This window comes from Augochlora pura, chromosome 7 (genome assembly GCF_028453695.1).
Source record: "Augochlora pura isolate Apur16 chromosome 7, APUR_v2.2.1, whole genome shotgun sequence".
In the NCBI taxonomy this organism is placed as follows: domain Eukaryota; kingdom Metazoa; phylum Arthropoda; class Insecta; order Hymenoptera; family Halictidae; genus Augochlora; species Augochlora pura.
In genome coordinates this window covers 36,443,226-36,459,094 of record NC_135778.1, presented here as the reverse complement: position 1 = coordinate 36,459,094, position 15,869 = coordinate 36,443,226, and the positions used below count along the sequence as shown (strand labels likewise).

Here is a 15,869-nt window from a genome sequence, read left to right as displayed (position 1 = left end):
CGTGCTGTATGTTTTTTATGATACAAAAGCGGTAAAACTCGGTAAACACGGTTCGACGCAATTCGAAAATAATCGACACTTCGATTAAGCAAACATACAAGTCAAGAACCGCGAACGGGGGCTCTCTCTCTCTCTGTTAGTCTAACAGTTTAAAGGACCTGCTCCCGCTCCGGACCGAGATATACCGAGTTACTATCGCCGAAGAAATAATTGCACGCGTAATCGATGGCGTCGCTACATCGTTATCGTATTTACCTGTTAACAAGATCGATCTAAAACTTCTCTTCTACCGAGCACAAGTTAGCGCGCGCTGGTCCTGTCGCTTCCATTACGAACGCGGGGCTTTATCGTGAAATACAGACTTCGTCGCTCAGGTGTTTCACAGCGATCGATAGCCTTATTTCTGCCGCGTCGGTCGCCTCGTATTTCTCGCGCGGTGTTACAAATTGGCGACAGGTTTTCTGCATTAACCCTTCGCGGTCGAGACTTTCTCACTTTTAAGCGAAGACGCTTGTTTCAGTTTATTGTATTTTTATTCGGCACGATTATTTTTATTTCATTCCTGTGAAATTCGACGTATACGACTATATTATTTGACAATAATTTATCGACCACAGACAAATTGAACAATGTAAATATTCTTTCGGTGGTACAGCATTTTTTGGCGTCGCTCGAGTGCAAAGGGTTAATTTTATACATCCGCCATTCCGCGCATGCAAACGTTCTCCTCTCTTTTTCTCGCCTCGGCCATGCGTCACTTTTATGGCAATTTCTTCTCAGGATTGTATTCTTTAGTTTCGGGAAGCGATGACTTCACGGACGATTATGATGCTCGTGCAGAAACTGCAGAGGAAACGCAAGAATTTGTGCAACACGCAATTCCCGTTCATTTATTTTAACGAAACATTTCAATAAGGCTCGTTTAACACTCGCGATTGGATCTGCCGCGACCTAACCGCGACGCACATTCTTTTATAACATTAATAGGATTGGATACATTCAAAGTTCACTAGCTTTTTATTATAATATAAAAGCGTTAAACTTACAAACAAAAATTGCTATATTCATATTCTTTCGCATTTAAACAAACCGAATTGTTGCCGTGTGATTCGTGTCTCTGAAGTCGTACAAATTGAATGCTTATAATAATCTTGTAATAATCTTGTAATAATCTTGTAATAATCTTATTATAATCTTATAACCTTATCTATACTTATACTCATCGAATGCTTCGAATTTTTAAGAGCATTCAAAAGGTCAAGGGGACACTTCGTCGTCGCCGATGCTGCTATAGTTTCGTTTTTGCTTCGGCGATCGTAAGGTGTTGAACTTAATGATAAATAAAACGGCAATATAAATAAAACGTGCAATAGTAACCACCGCGGGGGTGAGCGCAATTACGAGTTTAAAACGTTTTGTAAAAAGCGTCGCGTGACGTCAACCGCTGTTGACTTTCCGCGTCGAGACGCGCAAGTACAACATTTGTTTTCGATGCCAAACCTGAGGCCACCCGCCGGTTTTCCTCGTTTGTTACGTTTCGTGTGGGCTGTTTGTTCGCGCGGATGCGTTTTCTGGCGCGGGAAAATAATTGTTACTTATATACGGGCCGTCGCGTCGCCGCGCAATTGCAGTCTAGCGGCGAACCGCGAACGAATTCGCAAAAAAACGTACGCGTGAAAATCGAAGTTCTCTCGCGTGAACGCTCGCGTTTGAAATTGGTACGATCGCCTGAAATTCTGAATTTGCAAAGAATTCAGAAGAATCTACGAACTCGCAAGATTCTATAAATATTTATTAGCTATTTCAACGATTTGTAATTTTTGGAAATCGAATTGTGGAAGTATTATTACAGAATTAATAATTATTATAATATAGTATTAATAATTATTATAATATAGTATTAATAATTATTATAATAAAATACCGTAAAATAAAGCACCACCGGGTATTCTTCCTAAACTCGGAGGAACATTTATTGATAAATAAATTTCGTATTAATAAGTATTAATTATTATCGTATTAAAAAAACTGTAAACCAAAGAGCATCGCTTCTTTATCGAATCATTCACTTTATTAAAAATGATTGAACAGACTCTCAATTGATCAAGAGCCTCGTTAATCAATTCCACGCGTTCGCCTATTTTTTAGCGTAGTATAAACAACTGTTCGATTGAGTTGCTTGCCACGAGAGCAAAAGTCACACAAGGTTTCAGAAAACCTAAGTCAAAATAGATTTTAGCACAGTCGACGGCGACAGAGGGGTAAAAGGTTCTCGCTCCATTAATTCCCGTTCACATTAGTCAAGCCGCTTGACTAATGAGTGTCCCAGCAACAGATGGTCCATCTAAACGAGTTGTGATAATTACGATTTAGTATAACGTTCGGCGGTGCCGCTGAAAAATTGATGAGGTTCGATTGCTGAAATATCTGCGACCGTTACGCATTATATTTGTCATCGAATATTTGATTGTCAGTATTTTGTATCGAACATTATACTTTCGATATTCGATATTCAATGTTGCGCTTTTAGTAAACTATGTTTGATATTATAGTTTAATATTTTAGATTCAATATTATAATTTAATATTATAGATTCAATATTATATTTTAATAAATATTGTAGATGCAATATTATACTTCAATATTGTAGATTCAATATTACACTTCAATATAGCAGATTCAATATTATATTTTAATATCGTAGATTCGAAATTGTATTTCCATATTGTAGATTCAATATCATAATTTAATATTATAGATTCAATATTATATTTTTATATTGTAGATTCAATATTATAATCTAATATTATAGATTCATTATTATATTTTTATATTGTAGATTGAATATTATATTTTAATATTGCAGAGTCAATATCATACTTTAATATTGCAGAGTCAATATTTTACTTTAATATTGTAAATTCAATATTATATTTTAACATTGTAAATTTAATATTATATCATTCGATATCCAGATCCAACATTTGATATTTAATATACAATTGTGTAATGTTTGCACGTTCAATGCTTACAAGTCTTAATAAAAAATTAATACCAGAAAAGTTGTAATAAATCCGGCACTGCTGATTCTTCTAATTCTGCGAAAGATTATTAAATAAATTTAAAATAAAAATACAACTCCAACGTAGCTGTGCACCGCTATTTTGGCAAACGTTCGAACGAATGTCGAAAAGCTTTTATAACGTATTTCGTCTACAGAATGACTAAACCATCTTTTCGAATAACGCTGTCAGCCAACGATGTAGTACGCTGTCATCGGCTGTAAAATGCGCGCTGGTTCCTCGCGGTTGACAGTGGCAACTCAGTTTCGAAGCATAAACGACTCCTCGTGTTTCTATTTCGCGACGTGATAACATTGCGGTGCAACTAAATTTTGCGGCCGTTCGACCAGTCAAACGCCGCGAGCGCGTCGTTCCCGATCACCTCGCGCGTGCGCGTCGTTTCCGATCACCTCGCGCGTGCGCTCTTCGCCGGCATCGTGTGGCTACCCTTCGCCCGCGTCACGTGACCCGCCGCCGAAACATTAATATGCACGCAACGACAGGACCGTTCTTTCCGGGATAAACTCTAGCCTCTCGTTTATCCGCGACTTCTTCGGTCGCGGCTCGAACCCGTCCGTGGATTTCGCGGAATAATCGCGGTCGCCGATGCGTCTATCCTGGACGGTACACGGTCGACAGCAGAGGCGGGGTCTGCGTCGGTTAATTTTATATGATTAATCGCCGTCGTTTCACCTTTGTCGGCGACTGCCAAGTCGGCGACGGTCGTAAATTAAGAAACGCCCGCGGGTGCTATCCGTCGGTTCGACTCGGCTCGAACGCGTGGCGCACGGATTTTCAAAGTTCGATTGTTTACCGCTTGTCCTTTTGGCTGCAGTTCCAGTGTCGCGTTCCTTTTCTGCTTTACGGCGAAAACCGACCTGCTATTTGCGAACGCTGCCCACGGTTGACGACGCCGTTCGCCCGCGACTTTGAGCTTACCCGCCCGCGCGCGAGCGCGGCATTAGCGACGGAAATATGTATTAGAAAATATCCGCACGTGCGGATCCGGATTGACAGAAGGTTGTTGTTTCTCAATATACCGCCGGTACGATAACGTGTCAGCGGTTAAAAGTAAACCGGCAGGAAGGATGGAGATCCTTCCACGAAATCATTGGTCAATGCCGCAAAACGATAAGAAATTGCGTACGTTCGTAGCACGCATTTTTAAAGGTCAGCTCGTTGAAAAGGAAAATCTTATCTTTCGTCGCTCACTTATCTTTCGCGTAAAACGTTCGTACATTTTCCCCGTGCGCGAAATGATCTTACCTCGACGACGATTTCCTCGTTCCAACGTGCAGCAGCGTAACGAAATGTATAGCGACGACTCGATTTAAATCGATTATTCAAACATGCTCGTATTTTATTTGTTGCCCGGGATGTTTCCACATAAACATCGACATAAATCGTCCGGATACGCTTATACAATATGTATAACGAGTTCGAAGAAAGAATCGGAATTAATTGTTCCGAGCGTACACGGAAACCGTAAAACGCGCTGGAACACGGAGGACGGACGTCAGCGAATGTGAATTTTAAATACCCTCTCGCCGCCGTGACTGTTGCCGTATATCAGCGTTATGGGAGCATCCATTAGTCGAAACGCAGGAATAATCGACCGCGCGCAACGCCGCCGCCGCCGCCGCCGGTACCGACACTCTCCGCGCGGATATTTTCATAGCGTGTGCTGCGCCCCGTTGCCTACGGGAAAATCCGTTAACTCTAAATATAAACCGACACCGGCAAAAGCACTTCGGCTGCAATATATTGAGGTCACGCGATTTTCTTTTCATCGCAAAAAATCGACACGTTTACGCGCGCGCTCGATTTTCGGCCATTCAGTTGCGACCCGGTTGCGTCATAGAAATTTTATCGTAACCGTTTTTAACAACGAAACGACGTCGCCCGTCGACGTAGTCGCAAGTCGACTTTTCGCTTGGCCACTGTCCTAAGGAGAAATTCGAGAAGCTTCATTAATTGCACGATCGAATTCGGCGACGATGAAGGATATTTGGCACCGTTTGCCCGTGGAAACTGTGTTGTTGTATTTTTGGGGGAGACTCTGCGGCGAACTTGAATTTTTATAGCTCGTTTGGTGAGAGACATTGCTTAGGTTCAGTTTCATTAACACTTTTTTATATTTTAATAACTATTTGAATTAAATTATTTTATCTTTTATTTTATTTTATTTTATTTTATTTTATTTTATTTTATTTTATTTTATTTTATTTTATTTTATTTTAATTATTTTAGATTAAATTATTTTATCTTTTATTTTATTTTAATTATTTTGGATTAAATTATTTTATCTTTTATTTTATTTTAATTATTTTAGCTTAAATTATTTTATCTATTTTATTTATTTTAATCATCGCGGAAGGCTTCTGATATTTTAATAATTATATAATAATACCTCAATAATGATAGCAAGTTATTGGTTGCCATAATAACCGATTTAGTAGTCCGCAGTCGGTAAAGTGTTAATGTTCGTTTAATCGATGAATTATTGTGCAATTAATTGTCGCTAGAATAATTACATTTATTAGGTCTTTAATGGCGTAGCATAAGAGTAATCAAAAATGCAATGAGTAATCTTTGGATTTTACGTGTTTAGAGTACAAACTTGAAATTGTATCAAAACTAAAAGAATTTATTAACCTCGATATATTATATCTTTTTATTATATTATTATTATATAATTTCTATTTGACTTTCTAAAATAAAAAGCCACTGTCTAATAATAATAAACGTAATAAAATATAAAGTATAATAAACTTGATCGATTTCCATAATAATCGCGAGTGATATGCAAAGTAAAATAATACAAAGTATTACAAAACACCATATATACATAATAGAACTAAAAATGGTCGAACGTAATTTTTATTGTATAAGATTTACCGCCGCGTGAAATGCGCTAAACCCCATTCACGTTGAGTACACGTTAGAAATGAAAATTGCATAAACATCCGCAGTTTGCCGGCCATAAAACTAAAATTATCCTCACGCTTTCATTCACAATATTTAGTTATAAAATATTATTAGATAAGCTGCACGGGAACGTTTTCACTCGAGTAACACGTCGCGTAATAAAAGTGTTACGAGATTTTTCCGAAGCACACGTTAGAAATAGATGTCCGGTACTTTTCTTTTCTTTTTTTTTTTTTTGTTAATATTTCGAGGTGTGTTCGTTATCTGACGGAATACAATTACACCGCGGGCGTGACTGTTTCGCGGAAAACGCAATTGGATATTTGTCCCTATCGTATCGTTTTTCTCATTTGACGGGCGAACGACGCTGATAATCGTAGATATTTCGACAACGGGCGACGCCTACGGGAAATATTTTGTCCAACGTCGACGTAGACGGAAAAAGTGAAAAATATTCGATTTCATCGATTTTAAAATACGTTGTACACCAAAAGAATTGAAATTTATTAAACACAGTGCTATTTGATAGAATTGAATACAATTTCTTATTATTCTTAACTCGTTGCTGTATTATTTTCTTCATAGTTACAAGGATGAGCAGTTTTTATACTGTAACAATTTCTTAGAAGGAAAAGGAAAAATATTTACTGCATTTGTCTATAGTTACTTAAATCGTTAAATACCGATGACGAGAGGACAGAATTTTATTCAGGTCTAAAAGAACGGAATAACATTTATGCTTAACAAGATATTAATAGAAATTTTCTATGACGAGCCAGACTCGTTAAAATACGGTAAAGGGTTAATTAATCCTGCACTCGGAAAAAAGATAGAGAACGTCTCCTAATCTCGGCTTTTAAAAATTGACAAAACCATCTGTAAAACATTTGTTACAACTTATTAAATACAATGATATTTGACATAACTTCATACAATTTTTTATTATTTTTAATTAATCCTGCACTCGAAAAAAAGGGAATAAAGAACGTCTCCCAACCTCGACTCTTAAAAATCGCCAAAAACACCTGTAAAACCTTTATCATTGACAGTAATTAACTTCGGTCACATTCGGAACGAACGTGATGCACAAAAGAGTGTCCTCGCGACAAAATTGGCCACGTGACCGTCTAGAAATCCGTCGCTGAAAGGATACGCTTCGTCGGCGCGAGACCGCACTTAGCGATCAAAGAAAACACGGAATTCGACGCGCGTGCCAATAAAAACAATCTCCGTGCAGATTTTGATTTATTGGAAAACGTTGTTGAACAGTCGTCGACGTTCTCTTTTTTTTCTTTTTTTTAAAAATAGCCAGCCGGAGAGCCGTTCTCCTGAAATCCGAAATCATTGTTGAACGAACGAGAAATGAAACGTTCCGCAGTTTCCCTCCGTTGCCCGCGCGGAATCGGTTAAATTTCTCATTAAGATGCGCATTATAATAGTTTGTTTAACCGGACGACCTTCGATTAAAGACTGCTCCGCACCGCAGGAAAAGCCGGAGCAGAAGAAACGTGTTACCGGTGACAAATTGTTAAATGATCATGTCCGGTACAGACTGTACGCGCGGGTTTTACTTCGAAGTGTCTCCGGGGCTTAATTAATTTCTTCGCGCGCGCAAAAAAACCGGGGGGAATGCATTACCGGAACGTGTCATTAGAAAATTAAAGGAATCGTGATGCTGCAACTTTCGCCGTGCCATCGAAAATCCAGAATTATGTTAACACTCACTCGATCGGAAAAATTTGCATGTTCAAAGCGCCCGAATTATATTATATTGTTTATAAAAACGTTAAGTCAAACTTCGTGAAAGTGCTTTCTATATCATTCAATCTCTATTATTATTTGCTAACTAAAGCTGCTGACATTTTTACGTTTCACATTTCGCGCTAACATTAAACAATATTTGTTTCATCTATTTTATTTATTCCAATCATCGCGCAAGATATCTAATATTTAAAAAAAAATATTTAATAATAGATAACAAATTATTGGTAAAAAGCCGATTTATAGGCTACCGATCGGTAAAGTGTTAATTTTTTATACGCAGTGTTCGCTGACAAATTTTATAAATCAAAAGAAACCTTAACTTGTGAATTAAGAGACCGCTATTTTGCTATATTAATAAAAAATATTAAAACGAATAAAATTGTACGAGAACTATGATAGCGTTCTCGAAGATCTGCGCTCGATACGGTTACATAAAAACCTGTTACGCGTTTACCTGTTATAAATTATAAAGCGATCGGCAGTCTATTGTGACAGCTTTCGAACGACTTATTCGAGACTCCTTCAGGTCTGGGAAACCGTGTGCTTCGGCCGTGCGAACGGCGCTCTGCTTCGTAATCCGATGCTAATCGTGTCTCCGTATCGTCTGCGAATCCTTTTTTCCCCCGTGGTAACGCTGGTATTGTTATTGTTCTAGGTCTCTGTGTGACATTTAGTATACATGAATGGTTGGAGATTCGCCAGACATCGTCGGAGAAGGACCGGTCTCAGATCTAGGAGATCTAGAAGGATGGTGGGATAATCCTAGTATCGTGATCTGGAGTTTCGCCCTGTTCGGCTGTTTCCTCTTGAATGTCACGCTACTATTGGCATTCCTCGTGCGTCCGTCTTTACGGACTATATCCAACAGGTTGGTGCCACTTTCGACTTCATCTATACGTTTAGTTCATTTTAGTCGACTTTAATCGAATTTCAATGCTCCGTTGTTTTAATTTAATCCGGTGAAAATCTCACAATATCAAGGTTATTTGTTTAACATGTTATTTGTTTAACATATTGAATTTACCATAATTAAACCATCTTTATATTTCCCTTTATATTCAAATTAAATTATGAACACTGCGATGATTCTCTGTCGCAATTTTATATAATTATCAACGTCCATTCCAAGACGGAAAAGAACACAGATATGCAAATCTAAAAGTAAACACTGTTCTTGCTGCAACCGAAAACAATGTTGCAGAATTAAGCCGTATCGTTTACGGTTCGCGCGTTCATACGAAGTCCGCGGTCTTGTTTCACCTGATAAAAATGTTGCTCGTGGCAGCCTCCGGTCATTTTTAATTGCGCAACGATGTGATATCGATAGATTTGAAGAATCGAGAACGCGACAGGACCGATGTATTATTCATAAAATACCGATGCTCCTCTAATGGAATTGTTCGCGGTAGGAGGGACAGATAAAAATATCTGCCGACGTATGGGAACGTCGTGATTGGATTGCGGATCTCTATTATTTACGGTTCTGAAACAGTTTTTAAAACTCAATCGAACGCGGATTCCAATTATTTTTGCTACGCGAGAGACGCGACCGTAAAAATCCCGTTTAATTAAGGTCGACGATGGAACGTCGTTTTTTAATTGCGAGAGGTACGATTGCCTGCAGAACTGTTAGGCGAACGTATAATTCGAGTCTTGTTTTAGTTTACGCGATTAAACGAAGAAAATATTTTTATTCATTATAACTGGACTACGGGTTTTGTTGTATTGATATCAATGATTATTGAAACAAATATAAATAATTATTGCTTAATAATGGTAAAAAATTGGTATCTTCTTTAATGCGATGTACTCACTATACTAAATAGCCTAACACTTCCAGCTTTCATTCTTTCCTCTGATCTCTATTTCTCTAATAACTGTGCAAATCCTCTAACATCATTATTTTTCATTCTTTTTCCTAAATATCTTTATTTCTCAAATATCTTCGCAAGTTCTCCAACGTTGCTGTTTTCCTTCTCGAACCTACACGTTTCTTCATCATTTTCGCCATCATTTTTCAAGTCCCCCAACATCTCCGTTCTTCATTATAAACCTCCGCACGTCTCTATCACCTTCGCAAAGCCCCTCCGCCCGATTAACAGCCGAATATCATTTGTTCCAGATTCGTCATGAACCTAACCGTGTCGAATCTGTTGGTGTGCGCGATCATGAACCCGCTGCTGATCCTGGACGCCTCCACGTCGTCGTCCAGCCGGAGGCTAGTCGACGGATCATCCATAGGGAACGTTTGCGCGATATCGGAGGGTGCAGTAGCCGTGGTGACGACATCGTCGGTCTTCTCGGTGCTGTTGATCGCGGTGGATCAGTACTTCGCCGTGGTGGATCCCCTCCGCTACCGTGCGCGGGTGGACAAGTTGAAGTGCGGTATCCTGATCATGTCGACGTGGGCGATCTCGATCGTCTTCGGCTGTTTGGCGTTCTTCAATCCGAATCCTCGGGGCTTCTGGCTCTCTTGCGCGCCGAACAGCAACGGGTTAGCTACGAACAGCTCTGCCGCCGACGCCGTGACCGAGCCTGCGATCCTGGAGACCGAAGCCGGCGAGTCGAACGCCACCGCGATCCCGGAGATGCTGGAGTCCGTGGCGTCCATGCGGATCAGGGAGGACATCGATCTGATCGAGAACACCACCGTGATCCTGGACACGTTCATCAGCGAGTCGATCACCTACGGTTTCGTGTACGCGCTGGTCTACGGCATCTTCGCCTACGTTCTACCCTTCGCCGCCGTCTGCTGGATCTACGTGAGCATCTACGTCGCGGCGCACAGGAACTCGGAGCGGGCAAGGCGAAGCGGATCGAGGCCGATCCTATCCTCGGCCAGCTTCAGCGAGGAACAATACGGCCCTGGGAGACTTCTGCGTTTGCAGGCCGAGGTGATCGACGATCTCCGCAAGCTGCCGAAGATATCCAGCCTGTCGTCCATCGACGAGACCAGCGAGACCATGCAGCCGACGGGACAGGTGTCACGGAGAAGGTCGTTCTCCCCTCAGTTGGAGATCGAGTTATCGCAACCGGTCGAGAACGAGCAACCTTCCTCCGGCATCGTGTTCACGGTGGGCTCGGAGAGGGTCAAGATATCCTCGGAGAACGTCAGCGACGAAGCCTGCGTCGGAGCCAGCGTTGAAGATCTAAAGGGGGAGTCGGAGAAGCCCGGCCAAGACGAGAACTTGGAGGACGCGGTGACGATGGAGCACAGGCCGGTCACCTGGAACCTGAAGAACTTCGCGGAGACCAGCGACTCGGAGGACGACGCTCGCTTCGAGTGCTACGAGACTTTAGATGTCCTCGGGAAGAGCTCGTTCCAGTACGAACGGAAGCTGTCGTCGCCTTTCTGCGGCTACCAGTCGACCCTGCTGCACAGCTGTCTGAAAAGGGAGCTTCGAGCGGCGAGCGAGGACGAGGACGACAAAAACGAGCCGCAGTCGAACGGGACTCCAGCGAAGTCGGATCAGAGCAGGGAACGCGTCGCGAGCCGATCGGACGATCATCCCTGCGCCGGGGATGGAAAACTTGCGACGGTGTACGCCGGCGGGAACGTCGGGCCGAGCAGGTGCAACAGCTCCAGCACCATCTACAATAAGACTGAAAGAGGCTGCGGCAACGCGACCGAGCTCTCCTCTTGTCTGCTGACGCCGATCGTGACGATCACGCCGGCACCGAGCAAGAGCGAGGCGCTGCATCGCGTGTCGAGCGTCAGAAGCACGTCGAGCTACATAAGTTTGCTAAAGGACAGAATCAGCAACGGTGCCATTTTTAGACACCGCGAGGAAACCAGGGCGGCTAGAATAAGCGCCCTGGTCATAGTAATGGGTCTAATTTGTTGGTCGCCGTATGTGATACTGTTGGTAATGAACAATCTACCTCGACCCACTGACCAACATCTGCCACGCAAATACGACGCGTTGGCCTCCAGCTTCTTAATTTTGGCCGCCTACATTAGCCCGTTGTTGTTCGGCTATCGGTCGCGGCGCGTGAAACGCGAGCTCAGACGGTTCTTCTGCTTCAGACGTGAGCTATCCTACAAGAACAACAGGAGCCTGATGGCGAAGAAGGTGCTGAAGAGGAGGCACAGCAGCACCCTCAGTCATCTCGAGGTCGACCATAAATACAATATATTCAACTGCATGTACGGACGGAATCGATGGCCCAAGGAGAAAGTGCAGTTCGTGCAGGTGCCCGACACGGCGCTGGCCGTCGAGACGTGCAGAAGCAGTTTCTCCAGCGGCGCCAGCACCCAGATCTCCAGCACGTCCACGGACGAAGGCTGAACGATTCTCCTGGGACACGATTTTGATCCTTCGAAACGGCGCGAAGAACTTTTTTACTCCGTGTAACTGTTAAGAAAACGATCACCAATATCTCTTTCTATTACGGTTCTATCAGTGCATTAACATAACGCAGGTACATCTTTCTCGAATTTATACACAGTGCGTGTTGCTCAGTATAAAGAATAAAACACGAGAATACAATACATAGTAGTGACACTAATTGCATATGAGTCGCGAATTAGGTCCAACACAGGTGGTCCAAATTTGGCTACCTTAATAAACCCGGTTGTGCAACTGCACAATATCATTTCTGATGTCCGACTTTATTGAACTAGAACCAAAATAGAACCGTAAGCGAAACAAGATAGCACTCGAAAGTTTTATTTCTACGATTAAGAACAAAGATTACTCGTATCCCTTGACGACTTAATCGCGGAATAACAATTCTTCGCGACCGTTTCAATCGGAATCCGTGTATCAGTTTTAGTCTCCGAAAAAGTTTCAAGTCCTGGATATAAATGAATGCTCCATGACGTTCTCGATAGTCTGCGCCGATCGCTATTGTTCCGAGTACTTAATGTTCCGTGCTTCCTGTTCGATTAAAATACGGGCTCGTGTGTTACTTATTAAAAGTCTGTACAGTATGTAGCAATCGTGTTGTTCTAAGCCGAATGAAAATTGGAGAAAGCTCGCTTCTTTGAAATTGAAAAGGTTCTCATGGTTCTGAAAATTTCATGGTATCTGTTACCAAGTCTGCGATGCGATACTGTGTCAATTCGCATACAATTTCGTCCGCGTAGTGGACACGCTGTCGTCAGAAATGCACACAAAGCGCTTCGCGTGGAAACCAATTTACACGGTACATATACATCGTATACAGAGTGATGCTAATATACCGTCAAATAATATAATGTGACAAACACGGTTCTAACAGAGTTAGAGAAACACTCGGTAATCGGTAAATGTAGGAAAATCAACGTTGGACGTCTAACATATTAATCGAAACATTGTGTTCTCGAGAATCGCGAGAAGAGCGTTGCGTATTAAATATAAACCGTATTTAATCGTTTTTTACGTTAGTTAAGAGAACGTATTTATGCGCTCCGTGTTGTCGAAAAGACAGAAAGAAATCAACGTTTCTCGACTCTAACTCTAAAACGTTAAGATAACTAACTTTCTTTTTTGGTCGCTCGACGCGGGGTACGCGGTGTTTCGTTTGAACCGATGCCAAATACTTTGCGAACGTTATTCGTTGGCACGTGCGAGCATTCTGTGCGAATGAATGAATTGTCGAAAAAAATTGGCCGTCCGTTCATTCATTTTCCGATTCTAATGAATCGAATCGTCGACGTGTTCCGCGACGCGTATTAATCATCCGCACGAGAGTACGGATTCCATCGATCGCGCTTCCGTTTTCGATAAATCACTCGAACCGCGGCGAAAGAAAAACGACATTGTCCAGCAAGGATGTCTGCGATCGATAAATACTTCCGTTAACGTATTTTGTCACATACCCGTTTCACAATAACAGAGAACGACAAGACGAGATCAACGGGTAACCGCTGAAAAAAAAATTACTTTGCAACAATACCGAACGAGTAATTAATTAATAAATCAATACCGCATATTTTCATTTACTCGCTTATGCAACTAACAAGTTTCTATTTATGACAATCGCCACCGGCGACGTCTCAGCTAAATTAAAAGCGATGGAAAATTATTTTATGCGGCGAATGTTGATATCGCGTTCGATCAAGAAAATGTGCAAGCGAGCTAAAATAACTCTACTGAAATTCCGAAACCGGTCGCCATTTTCGGATACCAGGAAATACGCGAACGCATTATCTTCGAGTGTTAATACCGCAATGATCCGCTAACTAATCTTCTTAATTCAATCATGAATGAAACATCGCGTTTGCGATGGTAGAAAATACAAAAGTTACGCAACTCGAGCATCGCGGCTCCTTCCTCGATTACTTTACCACGCGCGCGAGTAATATAATTATATTTGTACACACGCGAGTCCAAAAACGGCATCGCGTGAATTTCTGGTTTCAATAATTCCTCGCAAACTTGTCCGCAAGGCTTTTGGCTTTTTATATCGATGAAAAGCTTGATAAGCGCCTGGTCTTTTACGATTGCAACCGGACGTTAATGAGGTTGACCGAACCAAGGTCACTTTGCGTACTTAAACGGCGTCGTAAACTACCACCTGTCCGCACGGTATCGCGAATGGTGCCGATTTTTACAGAAATCAAAGGAGAGAATTTTACCTGGACCTTTGATAACATTCGAATGACGCGCTAGAACTCTATCCTTCGAGGCGGTTTAAATTTTTAAGTTGCTCGATCCAGTATTTTTATTTTAATAATGCGAGAACCCAGTCAGAACGATTCCTCGAAGTTTGAAATTACGTTTTTCGCAATGTCACGAGTTTTAATCACTAATTTTACAGAGTCGTTTCTAGGAAGTTAACCCTTGGCACTCGATGCTATTTTAACTGGAATTCTATAGTAACTTTTCTAACATGTAGCATCTCTATTTTATATAGCAAAATGCATCGTGTGTGATTGAAATTGAATCTTGTAACTCATGCAAAATAGTTACATTTTTAATAATTTTTTAAATACAAATTTTCGCAATAGAAATATTATTTTGTAATGCGATGTAAGAATTGCAGTGGTGCCTCGGAGTTACCACTGGAGCGCAAAGGGTTAAGCTACAAGATTTTGCAAAGAAATATCGTTCTTTTCACTAGGAAAAGGATATTTCATCCTTGAAACGACTGCCTCTCTCGGCTTTTAGGGAAACCGGCGGTGAAAACCTTATTGTCTATACCTACAGTGCATGTAGTCACTTTATTACACTTCTCCCACCGATGTCGACGCTTCAACCAATCGTTTTCGATTTCTCCGATGCATTAAATCAGAGTCCAATAGTCTTGTTCCCATTTAAAAAAAATTGTTAATCTAGTCAGAACATTTCTTTTACGGAGCTCGAAAATGGCTCGACTCGATCCATATTTATTTTCTGGTTGTCGAATGCACAAACGGTACAGGTGTTCACGTTCATTTGTGAATAGCAATCATACAATTGTTAATTAGCAGTTAATTTTGTAAAGCTTACAATTTGTACGATGGTTTAAAGTCGTTTGAAGTAGAGAGAGCGAGAGAGAGAGAGAAAGAAATTATTTTATGACATAACTCGTGTCGCAATACAATGAATTCCGTTTGCAGCGAATTATAATGTTTTCCGTGAAACAAATTACCATGTTACTGAAAGAGCACGGAAGTGAACAAAAATACATCACGATTGTGTAACACGAACGAATTAAGAGACCTTCGACGCCTACAACAATGTTGTATGTTGTTCCAACTTATTCGACGTTTTTTTGTAATTAGATTATACAACCGCTAAAATACGTCAATATTTATAAGTCTGTACGGATGGTGTGTATATTCCGTTGATTTATACGAGGACGCCGATTTGCCGCGTTATTTAGCGAGCTCGCGGTGTTAACCCTTTGCACTCTCGAAGCTGTTTTCATTATATTTAAAACATATTTTATATTTAAAACATATTTCATATTTAAAACATATTTTATATTTAAAACATATTTTATATTTAAAACATATTTTATATTATAAACATATTTTCTGATCTCCGGTATATCTATTTTATACAATTTATTGCGATTAATTTATTACAAGATACAACACTTGTTACTTTAACAATCTCTAAGTATAAACGAGTCTGATACTATTACGATTGTTTTGAAAAACATTATAGCAATGTTTGGTGGCACCTCAGAGTCATCACTCGAGTG

The 15,869-nt window shown here is 41.0% G+C and overlaps 1 protein-coding gene across 1 annotated transcript in view; it reads left to right on the top strand.

The window, feature by feature from the left end:
- LOC144473372 (uncharacterized) overlaps nucleotides 1–15,748 on the top strand; it is a 40,275-nt gene extending 24,527 nt beyond the window's left edge. The window contains exons 2-3 of the mRNA XM_078187184.1: nucleotides 8,410–8,622; nucleotides 9,877–15,748. Coding sequence (XP_078043310.1) covers nucleotides 8,438–8,622; nucleotides 9,877–12,043 — 2,352 coding nt within the window. The 5' untranslated portion in view covers nucleotides 8,410–8,437 and the 3' untranslated portion in view covers nucleotides 12,044–15,748. The remainder of the gene's footprint in view (nucleotides 1–8,409; nucleotides 8,623–9,876) is intronic.
- The last annotated feature ends 121 nt before the right edge of the window (nucleotides 15,749–15,869 follow it).